Genomic DNA, 22,727 nt, shown 5'->3' on the forward strand with positions numbered 1-22,727 from the left:
CGGGAGGGAGAAAATAAATTGTAACGCCAGAGGGGGGCAACTTTGTTTGTGCTACCCAGTTGCCAATGAACATACCTTCCCCCTGACTTTCAGTCAGTAAAGGCATGTGAGGCGGAGGGACATGTAAGATGGCTGCTGTCATTATAAAATTGGGAAAATGTGAGATGGCTGCTATACTGAGCTAAGCCTTACAAAAAGTGCTTAGAAAAAGTAAAAGATAAAATCCTTGTAAAAACAAAGTCATAAAACCTAAATGAGACATGAGCATAACTGCCTCTGACAACTGCTGTGGGGGGGCGTGCAGGAGACGTTCTATACAACAAACAAGTAATCTTCTCACCGAGGGGACCCTGATCAAACAGATTCGTGCATTCGGATGCAGCCGCTGGATTTCAGGCTTAAATATGAGGGTTGGAAGAGTTAACACTTACTACAGTCGAGGAGCCCTTAGTTTGGACACTAAGGTGATATTACCCGGGATAAGGTAGGCCTGACCAGTATTTGGGTCTGGTAGCATAAAAAGGAAACCTTTAGGTATTTACTTTGTATATGTTGTGCTGTGCATAATCATTGCCTCTGTGAGAGATTTAGCCTTGGTTATAAAAATAAAAGTCTTCACGGTTAATCCGACATTGTGTGTATGTGTCTATAATTTCCGGAGTCACCAACACTGTTACGTAAGGCAAAGGCACACTGCTTTTTACCTGCACATGAACAGGGAGATCTGGGGGTATGTGTGCACAAATCGTTGATATTGGCGGGGTAGGTTGAGAAAGCGTGATTGTTGTAGATGGTTTGTGCAATGGTTGCCCTAGTGCTCTGACAGAACGTGGATGTCTGCTCTCTTTCAATGAAAGTACTGAAGGCAGAAGATTGATAACATGGGGGTGATTTCTTTACTATCAAACAGGCGAGCATTTATTCCTAACAAATGAGCATCCATCCTAACACGACTCGCTGTCCTTCCCCTCTGACCCTGCTTTCTATCCCAAATTGATTCTCTGCTTTGTGAGTCTTTCTCCCATCCAATCATCCAAAGTCTGTTCCTTTCTCAATCGTGATTTTCACTCCCACTCGCCCGAGCCCTCCTTTCTCCTCTAGCTTTTTCCTGTCTGTCCGTCTCTCCCAATACCTCCTTCTGTGGCTCGGTGTCAAAAAATGTTTTTATTGCTACCGCTCATGTTAAGCGCCTTGGGATGTTTTGCGACGTTAAATGCAATATCAAAGGTCGCACATGATACAAACCTTGGCAACACAGTAAATAGTGAGCAGGATAGTATCAGATTTCAGGAGTACATAGGCTGGTAAAATGGGCAGACACATGGCAGATGCAAGTTAGTGTGAATAAGTGTGAAGTGATGCACTTTGGGAATGTATGGGCAGATCGCTGCACTGTTTGTAAGGGGACTGCGTCTATAAATAAACTAGCATGGTGAACCAGCGAGGAATTGCATGGAGTGAGGAGCAGGATCTGTGTCTAATGTCAGGTGTGAGTGTGTGAGAGTGTGTGTGAGAGAGAATGCGTGTGAGTGTGAGTGTGTGTGAGAGTGTGTGTGAGAGTGTGTGTGTGTGTGTGCGAGAGAGTGTCTATGTGTGTGTGTGTGTGAGAGACAGTATCGGGAGAGTTCACTCCCAGTCACACAGCAATGGGACCTGCACTGTTTAAAGATCCACACATAGCCATTAATGTAACAAGAAGATATCAATTTATTTAGAAATGAAACATAGAAATTTACAGCGCAGAAGGAGGCCATTTCGGCCCATCGTGTCCACGCCGACGAGGCCCTCGGTCATCAGCACTGAAGGTTATATATAAACTTATGAACAATGAACGATGGCGGACAGGTAAAGAGCATCCAGCCCAACCAGTCTGTCTCTCACAACTGCGATATCCCTTGCACTGAAACATTCTACACTCCACCCCAACTGGTGCCATGTGATCTCCTGGGAGAGGCAAAAACCAGATAAAAACCCAGGCCAATTTAGGGAAAAAAATCTGGGAAAATTCCTCTCCGACCCATCGAGGCGATCGAAACTAGTCCAGGAGATCACTCTGGCCGTATTCCATGCCCTGCAGTGCTTGCCATTATATCTGTGCCGACCAACAAAAGATCATCCAGTCTAATCCCAATTACCAGTCTAGGTCTGTAATCCTGCAGGTTACGCCACTTTAAGTGCCCATCCAACCATCTCTTAAAAGTGGTGAGGGTTTCTGCATCCACCACTCTTCCAGGCAGTGAGTTCAAAATCCCCAAACCCTCTGCCATGTACATGCCATAAAATTACATGCTTAGAAATCAGGTTGAATGGTTGATCATTCTGCTGCTGAGAGGAGGTGGAGAAGGTTGGTGGTCTGAGCATTGGACCTTCTTCAGACTGTTGGTGAATGGCAGCAAGGAGCATCAACAGGTTGGGGCCTTCATAGGAGCATAGCACTTCTCGGTACAGCGGGTGCTGGAGAGCGATGGCTGTGAACACAGCGACTGGACTGGACGTCACCAAGGTACAGGTCACTGATTGGAGCGTGGGCAGGTACAGCAGGAGCAGCGAGGCCAGGGCGAAGGTGCTGTGAGAGATTGCAGAGCGATGTGGTCGGGGCCCAGGACAGGCGTGAGTTCGGGGCTCAGAAGAGGCGTGGGCACAGGGGGAGGGACCACCTGTGATGATGATGGTGAACGGTAGCAGGTCCTGTGCCACCAGCTGACCTTCCGGGCAAGTCGGACACGTTCCGACTGTTGGTGTAGTAAAAAGGCCAAGTAATTTGCGCTTGCTCGCAGTTGTTCCTGGGGGCCTTGGAAGAATGACTGGCAATCTTGGGCGTACGATGTCATCTGTTTCGGGAGATCTTTAGCCAACTGGTGTGAAATGCTTGTTAAGAATCCCACGTAGTTCCTGGTGGGCGCATCTTCATAATCATCGATCATTGAGGAAGCCTCGACAGAACCAAGGAGTGGGAGCAGTAATCGGAGTGTGGAACAACAAGCCCTGGTCACCTCCTCACTCCCTCCATCCAGGTGCAACAACAAGCGCACCAGGTTAGAATGGGCCTGTCGGCAGAAGGAGGATTTGGAACCTCCTATTCCACACTTGGCCAAGATCCCCAACACGCTGAACGCTTCAGCCCGCACCTTATCCGATTCAGCCTCAAAGAGAGGTTGGATCGTGGCGAGGATTTTCCCTAGAAAGGGTTGGATGATGCTTGCTCCTGACAGGATTAAGTGTTTTGAGAGGCATGACAGTACCTCAAATAATATCACTTCTGCCTGATTCTCCTGGATCCCCAACACAGTAATCATTGTGTGTATCATGCTCTCAGACAAACTTTTAGTATCATGATGCACTTGAACATTATACAGGCCCCTGACACACACCAACTGGATAACTGGGGAACCACAGAGCAAACAGCTTCGCAATCTACTCGCCAGAATGCCGGTCAGCTGCTGCTGTGAAGCCAGTGGGGATTTCAACAGCTCTGAAAAGAAGCAAGCCACGGTGACTGCCCGACAGTCTTGAAGCGTAAGGATTTGGGCCGCCAGCAGTGTCACAATGCCAGTCAGACAGGGGCCTGCAAACCTCCCCATTGCCCTGGCCAACAGGACAACGCCCTTGTGGGACGTGCGGAGATCCATCATCTGGTCCCAGCCTCCACTTTGCTCCATGTTGTTCAGCACTGCTTGGTTCTTTGTCCGTTCTAGCAGGTTCTTCAGCGTCTGCGCACAGTTCACACATAAATCACTGCTCTCCAGTGTTAGAGGCTCACTGGAGATTTCACTCTGCTGGAAATGATCATCAGGAACCAAACCACTGACCAGACAAACATCCGTGCAAGCGTTAAGATAAATGAGCAGGGCACTAAATATTTGCGGGAATAACAATGTCACCGCCGTTGCCGACTCAGGCTCATTTATCATTGCCTGCAGCCCACAGATGGCAGCCAGGGATTCTTGGCTCCAATGTTTGGTTGTCTGGCCAGGATCGGTTCTGCCTACTGGAAATGGCAGCTGATTATTCAGGATGTCCAGCAGCTCTCCCATTGTACTCATGACACAGTCAGTGTTCTCTGCCAGTGCTTGCCACATGGCACTGACGTACTTGTCCAAAGGTACAGGGTAGGTGAGGAGACAGGACACAACTGTTGAACTGTTGTGGGAGGACAAAATGGCGATGCTCCTTAAAACCAAACGTTTCACCTCCTGATGAGCAACTGACTCCAACTGAGCCCTCAACATGTGAATTATCTCTGCCACCCGATCCTGAAGTTCACTGCCACATCTCTCGATGATGGCTTTCACGAGGGCAGCGGCTGCACTGGAACAGCTGAGGTGTTGGTCGGACAATTCCTTGAAGGACAAGAAGAGTAAGTTGGTCAGTTGGTCATGGGGCAAACACTTGGCAGTGACCTCCGCGATCTGGTAGCAAGTTTGAAAGAGGACTGAAGCATCATGGTTAACTAATTGTTCCCTGACTGCTTTCAGAATCTCCAACTGCTCCTTTTGCTGATCCCGATCGGTGCCTTCATACGATATCTGAATGGCCAGAATGGTGTATAAAGTGTCCAGAGCCATCCATCGAATGGGAAGCGAAGGGTCTGCACAACGCGGCATCAGTCGTCCAATCAGAGTCCCCAGGTTATTTGCAGGCGCCACATGATGAACATTGAGCTGCTGTCTGTAAAATGTCAGCAGCTGTAAGTTCATGTTCATGGCGCTCTCTCGCTCGTGAGCTTCTCCTGAAATAATCCAAACTTCCACCTGGTTCAAAATGACCTGAAGTCCTTCAGGGGTCAGGTCCTGAAGCAATAATTGCTTCAGAAGCTCTTCCAGGGAACTCATGGTCTGGGTATAAAGTGTTGCCACCACTTTTGTATCCCCATTCATGTCCTTGGCATTGTCCAGTTGTGGTGGTAACACGCTGAAAGTGCTGGTCAGGCAGGCTTGGATCAGCTGGCAGGTGTCCGCTCTGGTTGTTCTAATATTTAATTTGATCAGCTGTATGCAGGCGTCCATGGCTAGCTGTCGGACAGGGCTCTGCAGCAGCTCTGGTGGCTCGGCCTTGATAACATCCAGCATGAACGTCAGCAGCTTCTTGTTTCTGATCAGGTTGAGGGGAACGCTCTGGCGATTTGCATGTAGGGAGCTGGCTATCTGTGTAATGGCCTTTATCAGGCTGAGCTTTAGTGTAGCATCCCCGGATTCCGACTTTTTCTCCTGCCCAGTTGTGGTGTATAGGTTGAACACAGCTGGCAAGATGTGGGTCTCAACCGTGGACAGCACTAGTTCCACAGGTGCATAGAAGGCCATGTTCCCATAACTCAGGACCAGAGTGCTCTTGGCCAAATTCCCATCTGGCTTGGCCCCAAGAATGTTCAAGGAACCTTTCGCTTTCAAGTGGTTGGACTTCGCAAACTCCTTCAGGCTACTGAGGGTTTCAACAAAGTGCGTCATGGCACAGAAACCAATGGCGAGGGCTGCACCCTCTCTCTCCGCACTCTCACTGTGCTGCACACTCACTAGCATTTTGGAAAGCTGCCCCTTTATTTGCTTAGCGTGGGTGTGACGGAGCACTGTCCCCAGGGATTTATAGAGAAAGCCCTTCTCTTGTGGGGAGAGATTGCCGATGCCGATCTCGCTGTGTATTTGATTGGCGAGCTGACATGTCCATTCCTCATCGTCAATGGCATTGAGGGATGTGGACAAGACCAGCAATAATTTATCCTCCCATTCCCTTTGGACCAGAGACTCCTTTGAATTTGTCAGCAGTTCCTCGACCAATGACGGAAGCTCCTCTTCCCACCCCCTCGCTGTTGCTGGGTGGATATTGACGCTCAGAACTCGCATTAGCCTCAGTGCCGCAGCTCCTCGGCCTCCTCCCTGATATGGGCAACTAGACACGACAAGGAGCCGGGTCAGCAATGCCTGGGCTCGGGGGAGATTTACATCTTCACTGCTGGTGAGGAAATACCTTTCACTGCCGACTTGCAGCTTCTTCTTCCCAAGATATGCAGCACAGTTATATATGGTTGTCGAAGCAGTGGTGTATTGGGGCGTAGTAACGAACTGCAGTAAGAATGGCCAAAGGATATCCTCCATCTTAACTGCAGTTGTGATTACGTACATTACTGTTTCACATACAGTCACTACTTCCTCATCAGTAACCTGGTCTGGCCGATTATTGGACGGTACAGAGGTCCTTGAGTCAATGGGTGCAGCACACTCTTGGATAAGAAATTCCACCATTGCCTTGCCTCCCTCTGGCTCAAGGTAACCTTGCTGGGCCATGACACAGATTACCTTGGCAACGAGTTTCTTCTCCAGGTTGCTGCTCTTGTTTTGGAGAAGTGGTTTCAAGGCGGCCACAATCTGAGCCTTCCTCTCAGATTGTGGGGAGACCGATATAACGAGCTGTTTCAATACATTGAGTGTTGCTACTCTCGTGTTTTGTTCAGTCTTCTTTAACAGTGAGAGGATAAGTTTCTGTATTGAATCTCCATAAGCTGGGGCCAGAACTTCAAAACAGCTAAGGATCTTCTTCTCAGCAAAATGGTCATCATATCCGGCCAACACACACATCTGCTGGTGGAGACTTTGAAGCAGATTGTCCACCTGTGCTTTCAGCCCCTTCATCTTAATCTCCATGGCAACCTCCAGTACGCGGCACAGACACTCTGTAATGGAACAATGCCCGGGGTGCTTCTTGTAGAGAGAGAGGATGCTACGAAATAACCTAGGCAGCTCCTCCTCCAGTGTGTCCTTCGGCAGCAGGGCGATGATATAGCCGAGAGCTTCCACGATCGGGATCGTCAATGCAGAGGCTTCCTTCTCAAGCCACACCTTGAGTACAAGACTATAGACAGAGTGGAACACGGAGGAGAAAGAATCTTTCGTCATGTTAAATTCTGCGGCTTCCTCCACATTTCCCAGATAAATTAGGATGCTCTTGGCAAAGCTCCCCACCGCTGAAACAAATGCGGACTTGAGCTCAGCCTGGTCAACACCAACAAATACTGGAATCATGGTCCCTAAGATGGATTTCAGTAAGGGCACCATGCCGTGCACATTTTCCACAGCCAGTTTTGTGAATGTCTTGACCACGTACACATGTGGAAGGATCCCTTGTTTTAAACTCTTTTTCATCAACTCCACAACTTCCTTCCTGAATCTGAAGCTCATGGTAACCAGGAGATTGCTGGCAGCTTCCTGGCTCTCAGCTTGTGCTCCTGCTGACATTGTCATCCAAATTTCAGCCAAAGCGATAACTTTCTGGGCGAGTGCGTGGCTGAGTTGATCAAGGTTGTCCTTGATAATCATCACCATGCTCTCCAATATTACCACACCGTGTGGAGCTGTCTGCATGGTGCGATGGCACAGATAATCATGGCAACTGGTTATTATTATCTCTGGGTGCTGACGCCCCAGTGTCAGGATGATCTTTGATATTTTCTCCCGACAACTTTCACCTTCCTCGGCTGTCATCTTCAAGAGGGCAACTGAGAAAGTTTTGACATTGACGGACATTTTCGTTGTCAAATTCTACAATTTTTCAAGCTAAGTTTTAAGCAAATAATTTCTGTGAGTATGGATTGGCTATGATTACTCACTCAGTCAGTTTGTATTCAGATGACTTCTCTTCTTTCAATTCGATGATGAACACACTGTTTTCAATTTGTTCTTTATGATTATCCAAGATTTGGATAGTTTTGATTAAAGCACTTGCCTTGAAGCTCTCACCTCTTTGCTTCCTCACGCACAAATGCACAGTTTCAACCACTTTGCTGTATTTTGTCGCCCCTGTGGTTTCTGGGTTGTCATAGTGTTCATTGTGAGGCCAGGTTACATACCCCTCAGTTGTGATGTGGCCCTGGGTCATGTGCCCATATAAGTCCTGCCAGCTGTGTCAGTTTAAGGTGGGTGGTGGGGTGAAGGCCCAGGCCTGAGATACAGACCAAACGGTCAATGCAACATTCGCAACCCTTGGTAGCCATATTGGATTGAGCAGGTGTTTGTTCCTAATAAAGAACCCACTGCACCACAGACTCTTAAAGTACACGTGACAAAAGATGTCGAAATGGGAGTGTAGGACATACATTTCTAGCAGAATTGCCCCAAATTGGGATATGAAATCAATTTTAAATACATTATAAATAAAAGATCTGACGTCATGAGATGATTCCAGTGTTGGAATGGGAAAGCATCATTTCCAGCCCAGAACAATAAGGCTCCTTCACTCCAGTAGGATAGTCTCAAATAACATGGAATAGGTCTAGAAAAGATGAGTAAACACAGTTGTATGTTTGTACGTTCATCACTGTCTAAACAAATGATCCCACTGACTTTCTCTGCTCCTCTAATTCTGGCCTCTTGAGCATCCCCGATGTTAATCGCTCCACCATTGGTGGCCGTGCCTTCAGCTGCCAATGCCTTAAGCTCTGGAATGCCCTCCCTAACCTCTCGACTTCTTTGTATCTCTTTCCTCATTTAAGACACTCCTTAAAACCTACCTCTTTGACCATCTGCCCTAATATCTCCTTATGTGGTTCAAGTAGACCATAGGGCCCCTCAAGCCTGCTCTGCCATTTAATACGATCATGGCTGAGTGAATCATGAACTCAGGTCCACTTCCCTGCCCGCTCCCCATAACCCCTTAATCCCTTATTGTTTAAGAAACTGTCTATTTCTGTCTTAAATTTATTCAATGTCCCAGCTTCCACAGCTCTCCTTATTAGTCAGCAAATTGTGTTAGGGAATTTGATGGGATTGAAGGCCGATAAATGCCCAAGGCCTGATAGTCTGCATCCCAAAGTACTTAAGGAAGTGGCCCTAGAAATAGTAGATGCATTGGTGATTATTTTTCCAACAATCTATTGACTTTGGATCCGTTCCTATGGATTGGAGGGTTGCTAATGTAACACCACTTTTTAAAAAGGGAGGGAGAGAGAAAATGGGGAATTATAGACCGGTTAGCCTGACATCAGTAGTGGGGAAAATGGTGGAATCAATTATTAAAGATGGAATAGCAGCGCATTTGGAAGCAGTGACAGGATCGGTCCAATCAAGCATGGATTTATGAAAGGGAAATCATGCTTGACAAATCTTCTAGAATTTTTTGAGGATGTAGAGTGGACAAGGGAGAACCAGTGGATGTGTGTATTTGGACTTTAAAAAGGCTTTTGACAAGGTCCCACACAAGAGATTAGTGTGCAAAATTAAAGCACATGGTATTGGGGGTAATGTATTGACGTGGATAGAGAACTGGTTCACAGACAGGAAGCAGAGAGTCGGGATAAACGGGTCCTTCTCAGAATGGCAGGCAGTGACTAGTGGGATGCCGCAGGGCTCAGTGCTGCGACCCCAGCTCTTTACAATGATTTAGATGAAGGAATTGAATGTAATATCTCCAAGTTTGCAGATACACTAAGCTGGGTGGCAGTGTGAGCTGTGAGGAGGATGCTGAGAGGCTGCAGGTTGACTTGGACAGATTAGGTGAGTGGGCAAATGCATGGCAGATGTAGTATAATGTGGATAAATGTGAGGTTATCCACTTTGGTGGCAAAAACATGAAGGAAGAAGGGGTAAACCATTTAGGACTGAGGTGAGGAGAAACTTCTTCACTCAGAGAGTTGTTAACCTGTGGAATTCCCTGCCGCAAATAGTTGTTGATGCCAGTTCATTGGATATATTCAAGAGGGAGTTAGATATGGCCCTTACGGCTCAAGGGATCAAGGGGTATGGAGAGAAAGCAGGAAAGGGGTACTGAGGTGAATGATCAGCCATGAAGGGCCGAATGGCCTACTCCTGCACCTATTTTCTATGTTTCTATGTTTTTATGTTTCTATCTGGATGGCAGCAGATTAGGAAAAGGGAAGGTGCAACGAGACCTGGGTGTCGTGGTACATCAGTCACTGAAAGTTGGCATGCAAGGTACGGCAGGCGGTGAAGAAGACAAATGGTATGTTGGCCTTCATAGCTAGGGGTTTTGAGTATAGGAGCAGGGATGTCTTACTGCAGTTGTACAAGGCCTTGGTGAGTCCTCACCTGGAATATTATGTTCAATTTTGGTTTCCTAATCTGAGGAAGGACGTTCTTGCTATTGAGGGAGTGCAGCGAAGGTTCACCAGACTGATTCCCGGGATGGCAGGACTGGCATATGAGAAGAGACTGGATCGACTGAGCCTATATTCAGTGGAGTTTAGAAGGATGAGAGGGGATCTCATAGAAACATCTAAAATTCTGACGGGACTGGACAGGTTAGATGCAGGAAGAATGTTCCCGATGTTGGGGAAGTCCAGAACCAGTGGTCACAAGGATAAGGGGTAAGCCATTTAGAACCGAGATGAGGAGAAACTTCTTCACTCAGAGAGTTGTTAACCTCTGGAATTCTCTACCACAGAGAGTTGTTGATGCCAGTTCATTAGATATATTCAACAGGGAGTTAGATATAGCCCTGACGGCTAAAGGGATCAAAGGGTATGGAGAGAAAGCAGGAAAGGGGTACTGAGGTGAATGATCAGCCATGATCTTATTGAATGGTGGTGCAGGCTCGAAGGGCCGACTGGCCTACTCCTGCACCTATTTTCTATGTTTCTATAGGCTAGACTTTCCACTAGGTGGCTAAGGCCCCAAAAAACGGACCATGTTCCTGCGATGTGGGACATCGCGGCCTTGCTGAATGCCGGCACAAGGCACTTTTTTTTGGTGATTTTCCACTCGGCCTTACCCCGGCAATGTCAAATGGGCGATATGATTTTATGGCGATCTCATGATCGCCCACCGAAAACAGAAGTCAAAGAAGAAAAAGAAGCTTCCCTAGCAACGCTATTCTGCGCATGTGTGGGATTTCTTTTTGTGGTTGAGTTTCTTTGCCGCATTTTGAAAGGTCAGGGATCATCGCACATGCTCAGAAGCACAGGGAGGGTCACAGAGAGAGAGAGAGAGAGAAAGGAAGGGAGCAGGAGCTGTTTGAGTGTGGTTGGATTGAAAAGCGAAATCTTGTTGAAAATTATTCATTCGTTTTGTCTTTTAAGTAATTTTTTTTGACCAATATTTGAACTTAGATAATATACAATATATTATCCAATATATTGAAAAATATATTTAAATATATATTACTATGGAGGGGGAAACTGAACGTAAAAGGGCTAAACAATTTAGCGAGGAGGCCAACGAGGCACTGGTGAATATAATGAGCAGCAGATGTAACACAGGGTGGGCATGGGAAACCTTCACCCCGTGCATATAGGAGACTCTGGGCCGAGATTGCCGATGTCGTAACCTCGGCCTCGAACGAAGTACTTACACCTGACCAGTGCAGGAAAAGGTGGAACAGCTTGCTGGCAGCAGCCAGAGTAAGTTGCATTTTATATTTTAAATTTTACATATGTCATGTTTAAATAATGCATGCAAATTTGAATTTGAATCTTGAATGTCATTTCGTTATAGTATTAATTAATTAAATTATGAATTAATTTAGGCATCCTAACACTAAGTTGATTTTTATATTATGAAATATTATTAATATGCAATGCAATGTTAATTTCTAATCGAACATTTAAATCTGTCAGTCTTAAATGTTTATCACCAAGTCCATCAGCTTATGCCATGCAATGTTACCTTATCATTTCCGGAAGAAGATATCGATCAATCGCGTCGAGCAGAGGAGGACAGGCAGCGGCTCTGCTCACGTGCAGATTTTACCCGAATACGAGGAGCTTGCGGTCGCCTTAGTGGGGCCTGACAGCCGTTTGGTCACGACCCGTGGTGTGGCCGAACCTAAGATAAAAATATCTTAGTTATGCATGTAATGTTCTGTAATTATAATGCAATCTGATATATATCTTTGATGTACTCTTGATTTACGAATGAGGTCATGGCAGCCCTGGTCAGCCCTTGTGCATATGGGGTATTGAAAAGTATTCTTATATTATGGGTTATTGAGAAATTGACATGTATTGATGTATGTTTACGAATAATGAGCACCGTTAATGTCCTAATAAGTTGATAGGAAATGTCATTCGTCTTTTTAAGGTCAAGTGTCGTTAGTCAGTGGACTCATCCACTACTGCTGCACCGTCAAATACCTTGCAGGAGGAAGAGGAGGGACTGCTGCCAACTGTGGAGCAAGAGCAGGAGGAGGAGGAGGAGGACGATATTCTTTATCCAGAGTTTTGCGGGTTTCTCCGCAAATTGGAGCCAGTTCTCCGCGAACTGGAGCCAGTTTCCAGCAACCTGGAGCGAGTTCAGCACGAACTTCTCCAACTGGTCTTCTGTGCAAGCACAGACAGCACGGGAGACATTGGAGGCTGTTCGGCAGCAGACTGCCGCAACCAATTCCCGATGGCATGCGTGCCTGGCTGCACACGGCGCTGCACCCCAAGGTGTTGTGTCAGCTCGCAGCGAGACCCCAAGCATGCAAGCGAGTCCGGTGGACACAGTTCCTCCTGACTCAGAAGTGGAGCCTCAGGCTTCTGCTTCCACTCCATCACCTCCACCACGGCAGGAAGTCTTACCATCCCACACTGCACAATGCACTCATGTCGGTCTGCGTAGACCCAAAACGGGCGGGTAGGGTAAGAACACGGGGTGGGACTGGACCTGGAGGGAAACATGGCCGCAGGTAGGGAGGGGGGAGTGTTTTTCATTGTTGAATTGTTTTTTTTTTTTTAATTGTTAACATTTTGTTGAAGGTTCATTGGGATTTGAGAGAAGGGTGGGTTGGGGGTTGGGGGTTGGGGGTGGGGGGGGAGCAGGTGTGGGTGGAGGGAGCATGTTGTTAAATAGTTTTTAAAAAATTTGTTTGTTGGCTTTGTTAATAAAAAAAATCTTGAATTCAACAAATTTTGTGCCTTCTCTCTGAATTACATTAGTTAACAAATTTACAGTTGTTCATCCTTATTTGTTTATTCTTTTATTATAGCAGTACTTTACTTAAACTTTACTTCAAGTAAGCATTATTTCCGATGATAGGCCAGTGGAGGAAAGACAACAAGGAAACCCCACGCAAATGAAAGTTTTGATTAACCCTAACTGTAATTGAACATTTGAATATCCACAATGATAGTTCATGCAAAGCGTTCATTAATGAGCTGCTGACACAACAGCTTAGTGGCCGTGTAACTGCCCCTGGCGACTGGTCTTCGGGAGGGGTGTGGTGGTACCGGTGCTAGATCGCCAGGCTGATTGAGCTCCTCTGTGTCCTCGCCCCCGTCCTCTTCCGCCTCTTCATCCTCTTCATCCTCGCCGGCTGGTTCTTCTGTCTCCCCTCCTTCTGGAGGTGGACCTGCAGCCCGATCTGGCATTACTTGTCCTCTCCTTATAGCTAGGTTATGCAGCATGCAACACACCACAATAAACTCTGCAATCTGGTCAGGGTGCTACTGTAGGCTGCCTCCAGAATGATCCAGGCATCTGAAGCGCTGCTTTAGGACTCCAACTGTCTTTTCAACGATGTTGCGAGTCGTTATGTGACTTTCATTCTAACATTTCTGTGCTTCAGTGACGGGATTACGCAGAGGGATCATCAGCCAACTTGCAAGGCCATACCCTTTATCCCCCAGCATCCAACCGTGACCTTCTGGCTGATTGGCAAACAGGTCAGGGATAGCACTTTCACGCAAGTGGTGCACATCATGGATGCTGCCAGGAAGTGTAGCATTCACTGTCATAATTGTTTAATTGTGGTCAACAACAAGCTGCACATTTAGTGAGTGGAACCCCTTTCTGTTACGAAACACCTCCGCGTTCTTTAAGGGTGCTTTCAGGGCAATGTGCGTGCAGTCTACTGCTCCCTGTACCTTGGGGAACTGTGATATCCTGTAGAAACCCAAAGCCCTCTCGGTCTGTGCCTCCCTGGTCATTGGGAAGCTTAGGAAGTCCATCCTGCGAGCATAAAGAGCTTCAGTCACCTGTCGAATGCAGCAGTGTGTAGTGTGCTGAGAGATATGGCAGATGTCGCCTGAAAAGATCCCGATGCGTGGAAGGCTAGGGCAGCAGTAACTTTCACCTCAACGGGCAGTGCGGTTCTGATGGTGCTGGAAGGCTGCAGATCACCCTTGACGAGTTGACATATCTCATCGATGACCTCCTTCCGGAATCGCAACCTCCTAAGACAAGCATTTTCAGACAAGTTCAGGTAAGATTGCTTTTCCAAGTACCTTCGTTGGCTGTACGGTCTCCTCCTCTGTCTTCGTCTCCATCTATACATTACTGTGCCACCTCTTCGATTGATCCTTTCAGTAACCAGTGTGTGAGCAGTTGCAATTAAAAGCAGGGCAAGCATAGGCCCCATATCACTATCGATAATTACTTTCACCAATTTTAATAATCTCTCTACTCTATACTCTCTAATCACTGCACTCTGCACTCTCCGTACTCTCTACGTTATATACCAGTCAGCTTGATAGGCCCCAATAATATCAGTAAATAACTTCACTATGTAAAAGCTATTTACAAAAACATTTCAATATACAAAACCTATTTACCAAAAATAGCTTGATAATACCTCTTTATATTCCCTGTCCCAATATTCTGAGTACAATTATCTTTAAATAAATGTTCTAAATAACTCACAACTAAGCCTCCACTTCCTCCGAAGTTCAAAATGGCGTCCGTAGTGCCCATTTCCTTCTCTTAGGCCCAGTAACAGCAACTATTTCCCAGCACTCTTTTGGGCCTTGCATCAGCCCAGCGAAGTGCATGCTAGGTGCCAAAACTTGGGATGGGCCTTTTGTGGGCGATCATTTGGGCGGTCATCTCGGCGATCAAAGTGGAAATTAAGGAACCTGTTTTTCCGGCGATGTTTTGGGCCTAGTTTCCACTTTTTGCTCAAAAGGGGCGATAGATGGGCCATGGATGGGCGATGTGAAGTGGAAAGTCTCGCCCTATGTTTCTATGTTACTCATCTAGGCCTATATCAATTTAATAGGCTACCATTTTGAGTGTCTTCCACCCCTGCCATATTCCAAGGGGTGATGAACCAGATTTTGCAAGGTATTGAAGGGGTAGTATGTTATTTAGTTGACATACTAATTTCAGCACCAAATAGGCAAATTCATAATAACATATTGAATGAAGTTCTCAAAACGGCTAGAGAAGCACAGATTGTCTGCTCGCAAGTGTGAGTTATTTCAAAACTCCGTGGAGTACTTAGGGTACAGAGTAGACAAAGATGGTTTACATCCAACCAAGGAAAGCAGGATGTAATCAGAAATGCATCCATTCCCAAGAATGTCACTGAACTTCACTCATTTTTGGGTCTTTTGAACTATTATGTGAAGTTCCTACCAAATTTGGCTGCAGTATTACATCCACTGAATGAACTATTGAAAAAAACAGGTCCATTGGAAGTGGTCAGAAGAATGCGATACAGCATTCAAGGAGTGTAAAAGCAAATTGGTAAAGAACATCATGTTAGTTCACTATGACGTATCTAAGGAGATCAAGCTAGCATGTGATGCCTCTCCGTATGGAATTGGGGCAGTAATCTCTCATGTACTACATAATGGAGAGGAGAGACCAATTGCTTTTGCTTCACGCACTCTCAGTGTCAGTGAGCATAATTCTGCACAAATCAAAAGGGAAGCTTTGGCATTAATTTTTGGGGTCAAGAAGTTCCACAAATACTTGTATGGTCGTAAGTTTACCATCATTACGGACCATAAGCCCCTGACAGCAATCCTCCATCCAAAGTCCCCAGTTCCAACATTAGCTGCAGCCCGAATGCAGAGCTGGGCTTTGATTTTGTCAGCATATACATATGATATTGAATACAGATGATCAGCTGATCTCAGTAATGCTCATGCAATGTCTAGATTGCCTTCCCCACCACAAGTTACACCTGATAGGGAAGAAGTGTTCTATTTTTCATACATTGATGAACTGCCAGTCACAGCTGAAGAGATTGGTAGAGCAACCAAACGTGACCCAGTTATGTCAAGGGTGTATGATTATATTGCAAATGGATGGCCAAACCAGGTAACAGACAAAGATACACATCCATTCTTCATTCGTAGGAATGAATTATCAGTCGATAAAGATTGTATCATGTGGAGTACAAGAGTGGTTATACCAAATAAATTCAGGTTCAAATTATTAGGAGACCTCCATGACCAGCGCCTGGAAATGTGCTTGACCAAGAGTTTTGCACGCAGTTACTTATGGTGGCCAGATCTAGATAAAGATATAGAGTACATCGTCAGTCAGTGTATGACGGTAAGCAAGCAAACACCATCAGTACCATTACAGCCATGGAAATGGCCTCCCAGGATGTGGCAAAGGCTACATATCGATTTTGCTGAGCTAGAAGGACAACAATTGTTCATTGTGATTGATAGCCATTCGAAGTGGTTCGAGGTGTTTCCAATGTGGAAAATAACAAGTAAAACATTAGACATTTTACGAAGATTATTTTCTTCATTTGGCCTCCCAGAAGAAATTGTTTCTGATAATAGACCACAATTTCATTCAGAAGAATTTGCACAGTTCACGAGCAAAAATGGTGTGAAACATACCAAGGTTCCATCGTACCACCCTGCTTCAAATGGTGCAGCAGAGCGCATAATACAAATTGTAAAACGTGTCCTCATCAAACAGATGTTGGATCCAAATCCAAAGAAACAACATTTATCATTGGACCATAAATTGGCTAATTTTCTAATGATGTATCGTAATACTCCTCATACAACTGCTGGTAGAACACCAGCAGAGTTGTTTCTCAAAGGACAGCCACAAACCAGATTCTCGTTGTTAAAACCAAACTTGGTACAGTCCGTAGAAGAGAAACAATTAAGGCAGAAATAGAATCATGGTAGAGTGGAGTAAAAGAGAGAAGTGTGAAATTAAATTAGAAGGTGAGAGTGAAGAACCATCACCATAAATGGTTTAAAGTGGTTACCAGGAAGAGTGGTGAAGATATGTGCTCCTTGCACATATTTGGTCGAGATGTTTGATCATGGACAGGTTAGGTTTGATCACATTGATCATATTTTACCTACAGACGTGAAAGGAGTTGAAGGTGGGAATGATTCAATTATTTTGGACTCATCAGATAGTTTTGATACAAGTAAAGTACCAGTAGCATATCCTACATCCAATGTACTGAAACAAGTCCGAGAGAAGTCAGAATTTAAGTCCGAGTCCGAGTCAGGCAGACAAACGGTTTGAAGTTAGAGAGAGTTCAAATGGAAATCAAGGACATCCCTTGGAGGAAAACTTTCCTCAGGATCAGCCTCGAATGAGTTTAAATTTGACACCATGTTTGGAAGGTTCTGTTCGAGAGCGAAGGTATCCTCTTCGAAACAGAAAACAAGTGGTTAAGCTTGATTTGTAAATATGACAAAATAAGTCCATATCTTTTGTAAGGTATAACCATGCAAGTTTGTATGATGATTATTTTGTTATAATTATTTCCTCATTCAGGAGGGAGAAGTGTAATATATATAGCTCCACCTGTGGACTACTGTGGCACTGCAGCCAGTGATGTGTACAAATAAAGAGGGAACAGGTCATCTGACTAGAGTTCCGAAGTATTCTGCCATCATAAGGCTTGTGTGTGTGTTTGTGAGTTGTACTGAAGATATAACACAGAGTAAAGCTCCCTTTACACTGTCCCATCAATCACTTACAGGGGAGGTACAGCATGGGTTAGATACAGAGGAAAGCTCCCTTTACACTATTGCATCAAAAACTCCCAGGGCAGGAACCGCAGCGGTTAGATACAGAGTAAAGCTCCATCTACACTGTCCCATCAATCACTTACAGGGGAGGTACAGCATGGGTTAGATACAGAGTAAGGCTCCCTCTACACTGTCCCATCAAACACTCCCAGGGCAGGTACAGGAGGTTAGATACAGAGTAAAGCTCCCTCTACACTGTCCAATCAAACCCTCCCAGGGCAGGTACAGGACGGGTTAGATACAGAGTAAAGCTCCCTCTACACTGTCCCATTAAACACTTCCAGGGAAGGTACAGCACGGGGTAGATTGTGAGTAAAGCTCCATCTGCAATGTTCCATTAAACTCTTCCAGGGCGCGTACAGCATGGGTTTGAGACAGAGTAATGCTCCCTCTACACTGTTCAATCAAACACACCCAGGGCAGGTACAGGACGGGTTAGATACAGAGTAAAGCTCCCTCTATATTGTCCCATCAAAGACTCCCAAGGCAGGTACAGTGCAGGTGAGATGCGGTGTATAAATCCCTCTACACTGTCCATTAAACACTCCCAGGCCAGGTACAGCATGCGCTAGATACAGAGTAAAGCTTCCGCTATGCTGTACCATCAAACACTCCCTTGAATGGTACACCACGGCTAGGATACAAAGCAAAGCTCCTTCTACACTTTCCATTCAACACTCCCAGGGCTGGTCCAGCAGGCGTCAAATACAGAATAATTCTCCCTCAACATTGTCTCATAAAACACTTCCAGGGCAGGTACAGCATGGGTTCGATGCAGAGTAAAGCTCCATCTACACTGTCTCATCATGCACTTGCATGACGGAAACTGCACTGGTTAGATACCGAATAAAGCACCTTCGACACTGTCCCTTCAAACACTCCCAGGGCAGGTCCAGCAGTGGTCAGATACAGAATAATTCTCCCTCTACACTGTCCCATCAAATTTCCAGGGCAAGTAGAGCACGGTTTAGATACAGAGTAAAGTTGCCTCTACACTGTCCATTAAACACTCCTAGGACAAGTACAATACGGTTCAGATACAGAGTAAACTCCCTCTACACTGTCCTATCAAACACTCTCAGGGCAGGTACAGCACGGGGTTTGATACAGAGTAAAGCTCTCTCTACACTGTCCCATCAAACACTTCCAGGGCAGGTACAGGACGGATTAGATACAGAGTAAAGCTCCTTTTAGATTGTCCAATCAAACACTCCCAGGGCAGGTACAGGACACGTTAGATACAGAGTAAAGATCCCCCTACATTGTTCCATCAATTCCTCCCAGGGCAGGTACAGGACACGTTAGATACAGAGTAAAGCTCCCCCTACATTGTCCCATCAAACTCTCCCAGGGCAGGTACAGCATGGGTTAGATACAGAGTAAAGCACCCGCTACACTGTCCCATCAAACTCTCCCAAGGCAGGTACAGCATGGGTTAGATACAGAGTAAAGCTGCCTCTATACTGTCCCATTAGACACTTGTATGCCAGGAACAGCACTGGTTAGATACAGAGTAAAGCTCTCCCTACACTGTCCAACATACACTCTCAGGGCAGGTACAGCACGGATTAAATAGAGAGTAATGCTCCCCATACACTGTCCCATCAAACAACCCCAGGGCAGGTACAGTACGGGTTCGATACAGAGTAAAGCTCCCTCTACACTGACGCATCAAACAATCCTAGGGCAGGTACAGCCCAAGGTATGATACAGAGTAAAGCTCCCCCTACACTATGCCATCAAACACTCCCAGGGCATGTACAGCATGGGTTAGATGCAGAGTAACGCTCCCCATGCACTGCCTCATCAAACACTCACAGGACACGTACTACACGGGGTTAGATAAAGAGTAAAACTCCCTCTACACTGTCCCATCAAACACCCCCAGGGCAGGAACAGCACAGGTTAGATACAGAGTAAAGCTCCCTCTACACTGTCTGTTGTGGACTTTTAAAAATATAACACTCAACACAAGGTCCGTATATAGAGAAAAGAATTGTTTATTAAAACCTGATTAATCAAGGGAGAACCGGTTGCATCACTACCCCTACTGAATGCTCCTAATCGGCAGTCTAATGGGACAGGCTGCGCAGTTACATTTTATACAGTCGAAATACAGTCAAAATGGTGAAACTACGCGGGGAAGTGTTCCATTGGTTATTTGCCACCAGTACCCGCCCACCTGCTACTAATACATTGGTTCATACATTACAGCAATATCATTGGTTACTACAGTTACATTAATTTCATTGGTTACAGTAATTTCTAATGATTTCATTGGTATATTCGGTTATGGCCACTGTTGCTAGGGAAAAGTCCCGTATAGGTTATGTGTCACATTTCTGTGAACGTGTTCCCAGGCTAGCTAGCTCTCAGATCCATCTGGCTATTCTAATTCAAATATCTCGTGTGACTGGAACATGATGGCCTCAAGCTCATTATTTCTGTGAGCTGTCTACATAAATTTTGTGGGTGCTCATAGAAGTGTTATCTCGTCAGAGAATTTCTCTGACCTAAGCCCTAGCCCTTGAGACCTGTTGCTCTGTGTATCAGCCTAATTGCTGGAATGTGGGATTCAGCTATTCTAACATGAACACATTAAACCTTTCTTTCAGCCTTTCTTGCTTTATGTTTTAATTTTACCAAATTACTTTTCTCCTGATTAAGGTTTTCGCTCCTACAATCCCCCATTTGATCAGATGGTAACCCCAAATACCCATCATGAATAACAATTTTCCTTTCCCTGCCTTGATTTGTGTATCTCCCGCCCCGGTTTTGTTGATCAGGCGATAGGATTGGGGCACTCACGACTCATATCAGGTACTTGTGCCGTCTTTGTGTTTGATTTCCCCTTTTTGGATCCAGCAAAGGCTTTCTGCGTTCTTGGTAAAGGGCCTTGGCCATGCCTTCACTCTGCGTCTCTTGTATCTGCCTGCACATTCTCCCAAGTATCAGCACCACTATCAGCTGCACTAGGACTAACACATGGGATATCATTCTGATCCAAGGGTGTATGTTTAGATTCAGTCCGAAATGGTAAATTCTCAAATACCATAGCGGGTCAGTCAGTTCTTTCTCAGTGCCCTTTTGTAGTTTGTCAATTTGTTCCTTGAAGACAACGTATTTCCTTCGTTGGTCAAACACACTCCTTTCCAGTGCCGTCTGCTCTTCCCTCAGCTTAGGGATCGATTGTCCTCGTGGTTCTGCAAAATCTTTATACCCCGCTTTTATCGTATCTTCCATTTACCGTCAATGGTCTCTTCCTGCAACTCCGGGTATACTGTATATCCTTCTATGTTGATCTTGTGTTTAGGCTTCATACAGAAGTCAGGGCGTTTGATGGGGCATGTTATCACCCCTCCCACAGTCAGGTTAGTGACTGTTGTGCTGATGCACCACCGTCCGTCTCCTTGTGATGCCGTTATAGTCACATAGTCCAATGCCCATGGGGTGATGCTTAGGACGTATCCCTCTTTTTGGTCGTATCCACAGTCATCTTTTCCCTTCAGAAATGACTCTCCACATAACATAACTTGTTTATTCTTATAACAATCTGTTATAGATACGCCCTTGGTCTGATTCCCATTTTTAATAACATACTGATGCAGCTTGTGATACCTCACTCGTGTTTGATTTCTTACTTCCCCTATGTTTGTAACTTTGTATCGACTTTGTCCTTCAGTAAGTTTATACTGGGGAATGCTTACTACGAACCCTATTATATTCTGGTGGCCAGTGACACATCTATTCTCCGGGACCCATGCGTGGCTATTCCTCCGAATCTGACAGGCTTGAACAGGATTTTTATCCAGCGTCCAAGTTTTAAAAACGTTGTTGGTTATCCAGTCCGGGACCTCCCCGTTCTGTAACTGTTCCAAATTATGTTCCACTGAGGCCAGCATCCATGCTCCATACCTCGCACACACCAGCCACACTTGCCTTAGCGGTTCGCTCGTTCAGCAGGTTAATGGTCCTTGCATGGTCTTTTCAAGTGTGGGCTACTTGCAGTATTTCTCGTTCAGTCCCATCCTCTAATTGGGCCTGTAGCTGGTTGTTATCATCTCCTCTTTCTGACAGCCCCTTTAAGATACAGGTTGAAGTACTGACTTGCTCATTTATGGCCTGAAGGTCTGCCGTGTTAACTGTCACGACCCCGGCCGCATAGCCCACGCCTGCCATTTCTAATATGCCCCTTTTCCTCCTTGTCTTTCGGGTCACCACAAATTTCATGGTGTTAGACTCTGGCCCCTCCAAGGCTCGTAGTATCAGATGCTTACATAATGCAACTTTCTGGGCTCGCAGAAACTGGGGATAGTCATATCCGTCAGGTTTAAAAATACTGTAATCACCCGCTGTCGCACCCCGAAGTAGATTCTTGTCCGTTTTATTACTAGCCCTCCTGGAGCTCCCCTGGTCATATTTGGGCACTGCAGGGGTGCCGATGGCGGGGGGGGCGGGGGGGGGGGGAACATAGTAGTAACAAGGGCTGTGGTAGTTGGTGGTGGGTCGACCTAGGGGAACAACCTCCCAGCACCACTCATCACTGGTCCCATGTGTGCATTTAGAGGGCGGCACAACCTTTGCTTGTCCTCTCCTGGCTGAGATACTCCTGACAATTCAATGTCCCGTGGCGTGCACCTTATCTGCACCCCTTCCTTCTGGGAGCATTTTTCCCTCTCCCACCCCAGCTCGTCTACCTGACACACCCGCGGTTTCACTTACCCAAATTGTTCATTCCGTACTGCCCCATTTCCACAGGTTTTTCAAGCCCTTTGTCGATTGTTTTAGGTACAGCATTCCAACGCTGCACTTTAAGTCTATTGTTGTTTCAACCGCCACCGTTAGTTTTCCAGTCTCACACCCGTCACCCGAATCCATGTAATACACGCCTTGCTGTTCCTCAGTCGGTTGTCCCCGTGTTAAGGCGCCTGTCAGAATCTTTGCAAAGAGCCACATTCTTTTTCTGTTGAGAGATTACAGCCTGGCATCCCAGGGGTTAAATTTTTTATCATTTCTGTTTCAACCAGATTGTTTGCACCGTTTCTCCGATTGTTTGCACCAT

At 45.9% G+C, this 22,727-nt stretch overlaps 1 protein-coding gene across 6 annotated transcripts in view; it reads right to left on the reverse strand.

Moving 5' to 3' along the window:
- Window positions 1-1,689: 1,689 nt before the first annotated feature.
- LOC139273324 (maestro heat-like repeat-containing protein family member 1) overlaps window positions 1,690-22,727 on the reverse strand; it is a 329,897-nt gene continuing 308,859 nt past the window's right edge. For all 6 annotated transcript variants that reach the window (XM_070890108.1, XM_070890105.1, XM_070890106.1 and 3 more), the window contains 3 exons: window positions 22,388-22,646; window positions 11,607-11,765; window positions 1,690-8,259 (listed from right to left, as the gene is read on the reverse strand). In XM_070890108.1, the coding sequence (XP_070746209.1) occupies window positions 2,511-7,514 (5,004 nt within the window). In that variant the 5' untranslated portion in view covers window positions 7,515-8,259; window positions 11,607-11,765; window positions 22,388-22,646 and the 3' untranslated portion in view covers window positions 1,690-2,510. The remainder of the gene's footprint in view (window positions 8,260-11,606; window positions 11,766-22,387; window positions 22,647-22,727) is intronic.

This window comes from Pristiophorus japonicus, chromosome 9 (assembly GCF_044704955.1).
Source record: "Pristiophorus japonicus isolate sPriJap1 chromosome 9, sPriJap1.hap1, whole genome shotgun sequence".
Lineage (NCBI taxonomy): Eukaryota > Metazoa > Chordata > Chondrichthyes > Pristiophoridae > Pristiophorus > Pristiophorus japonicus.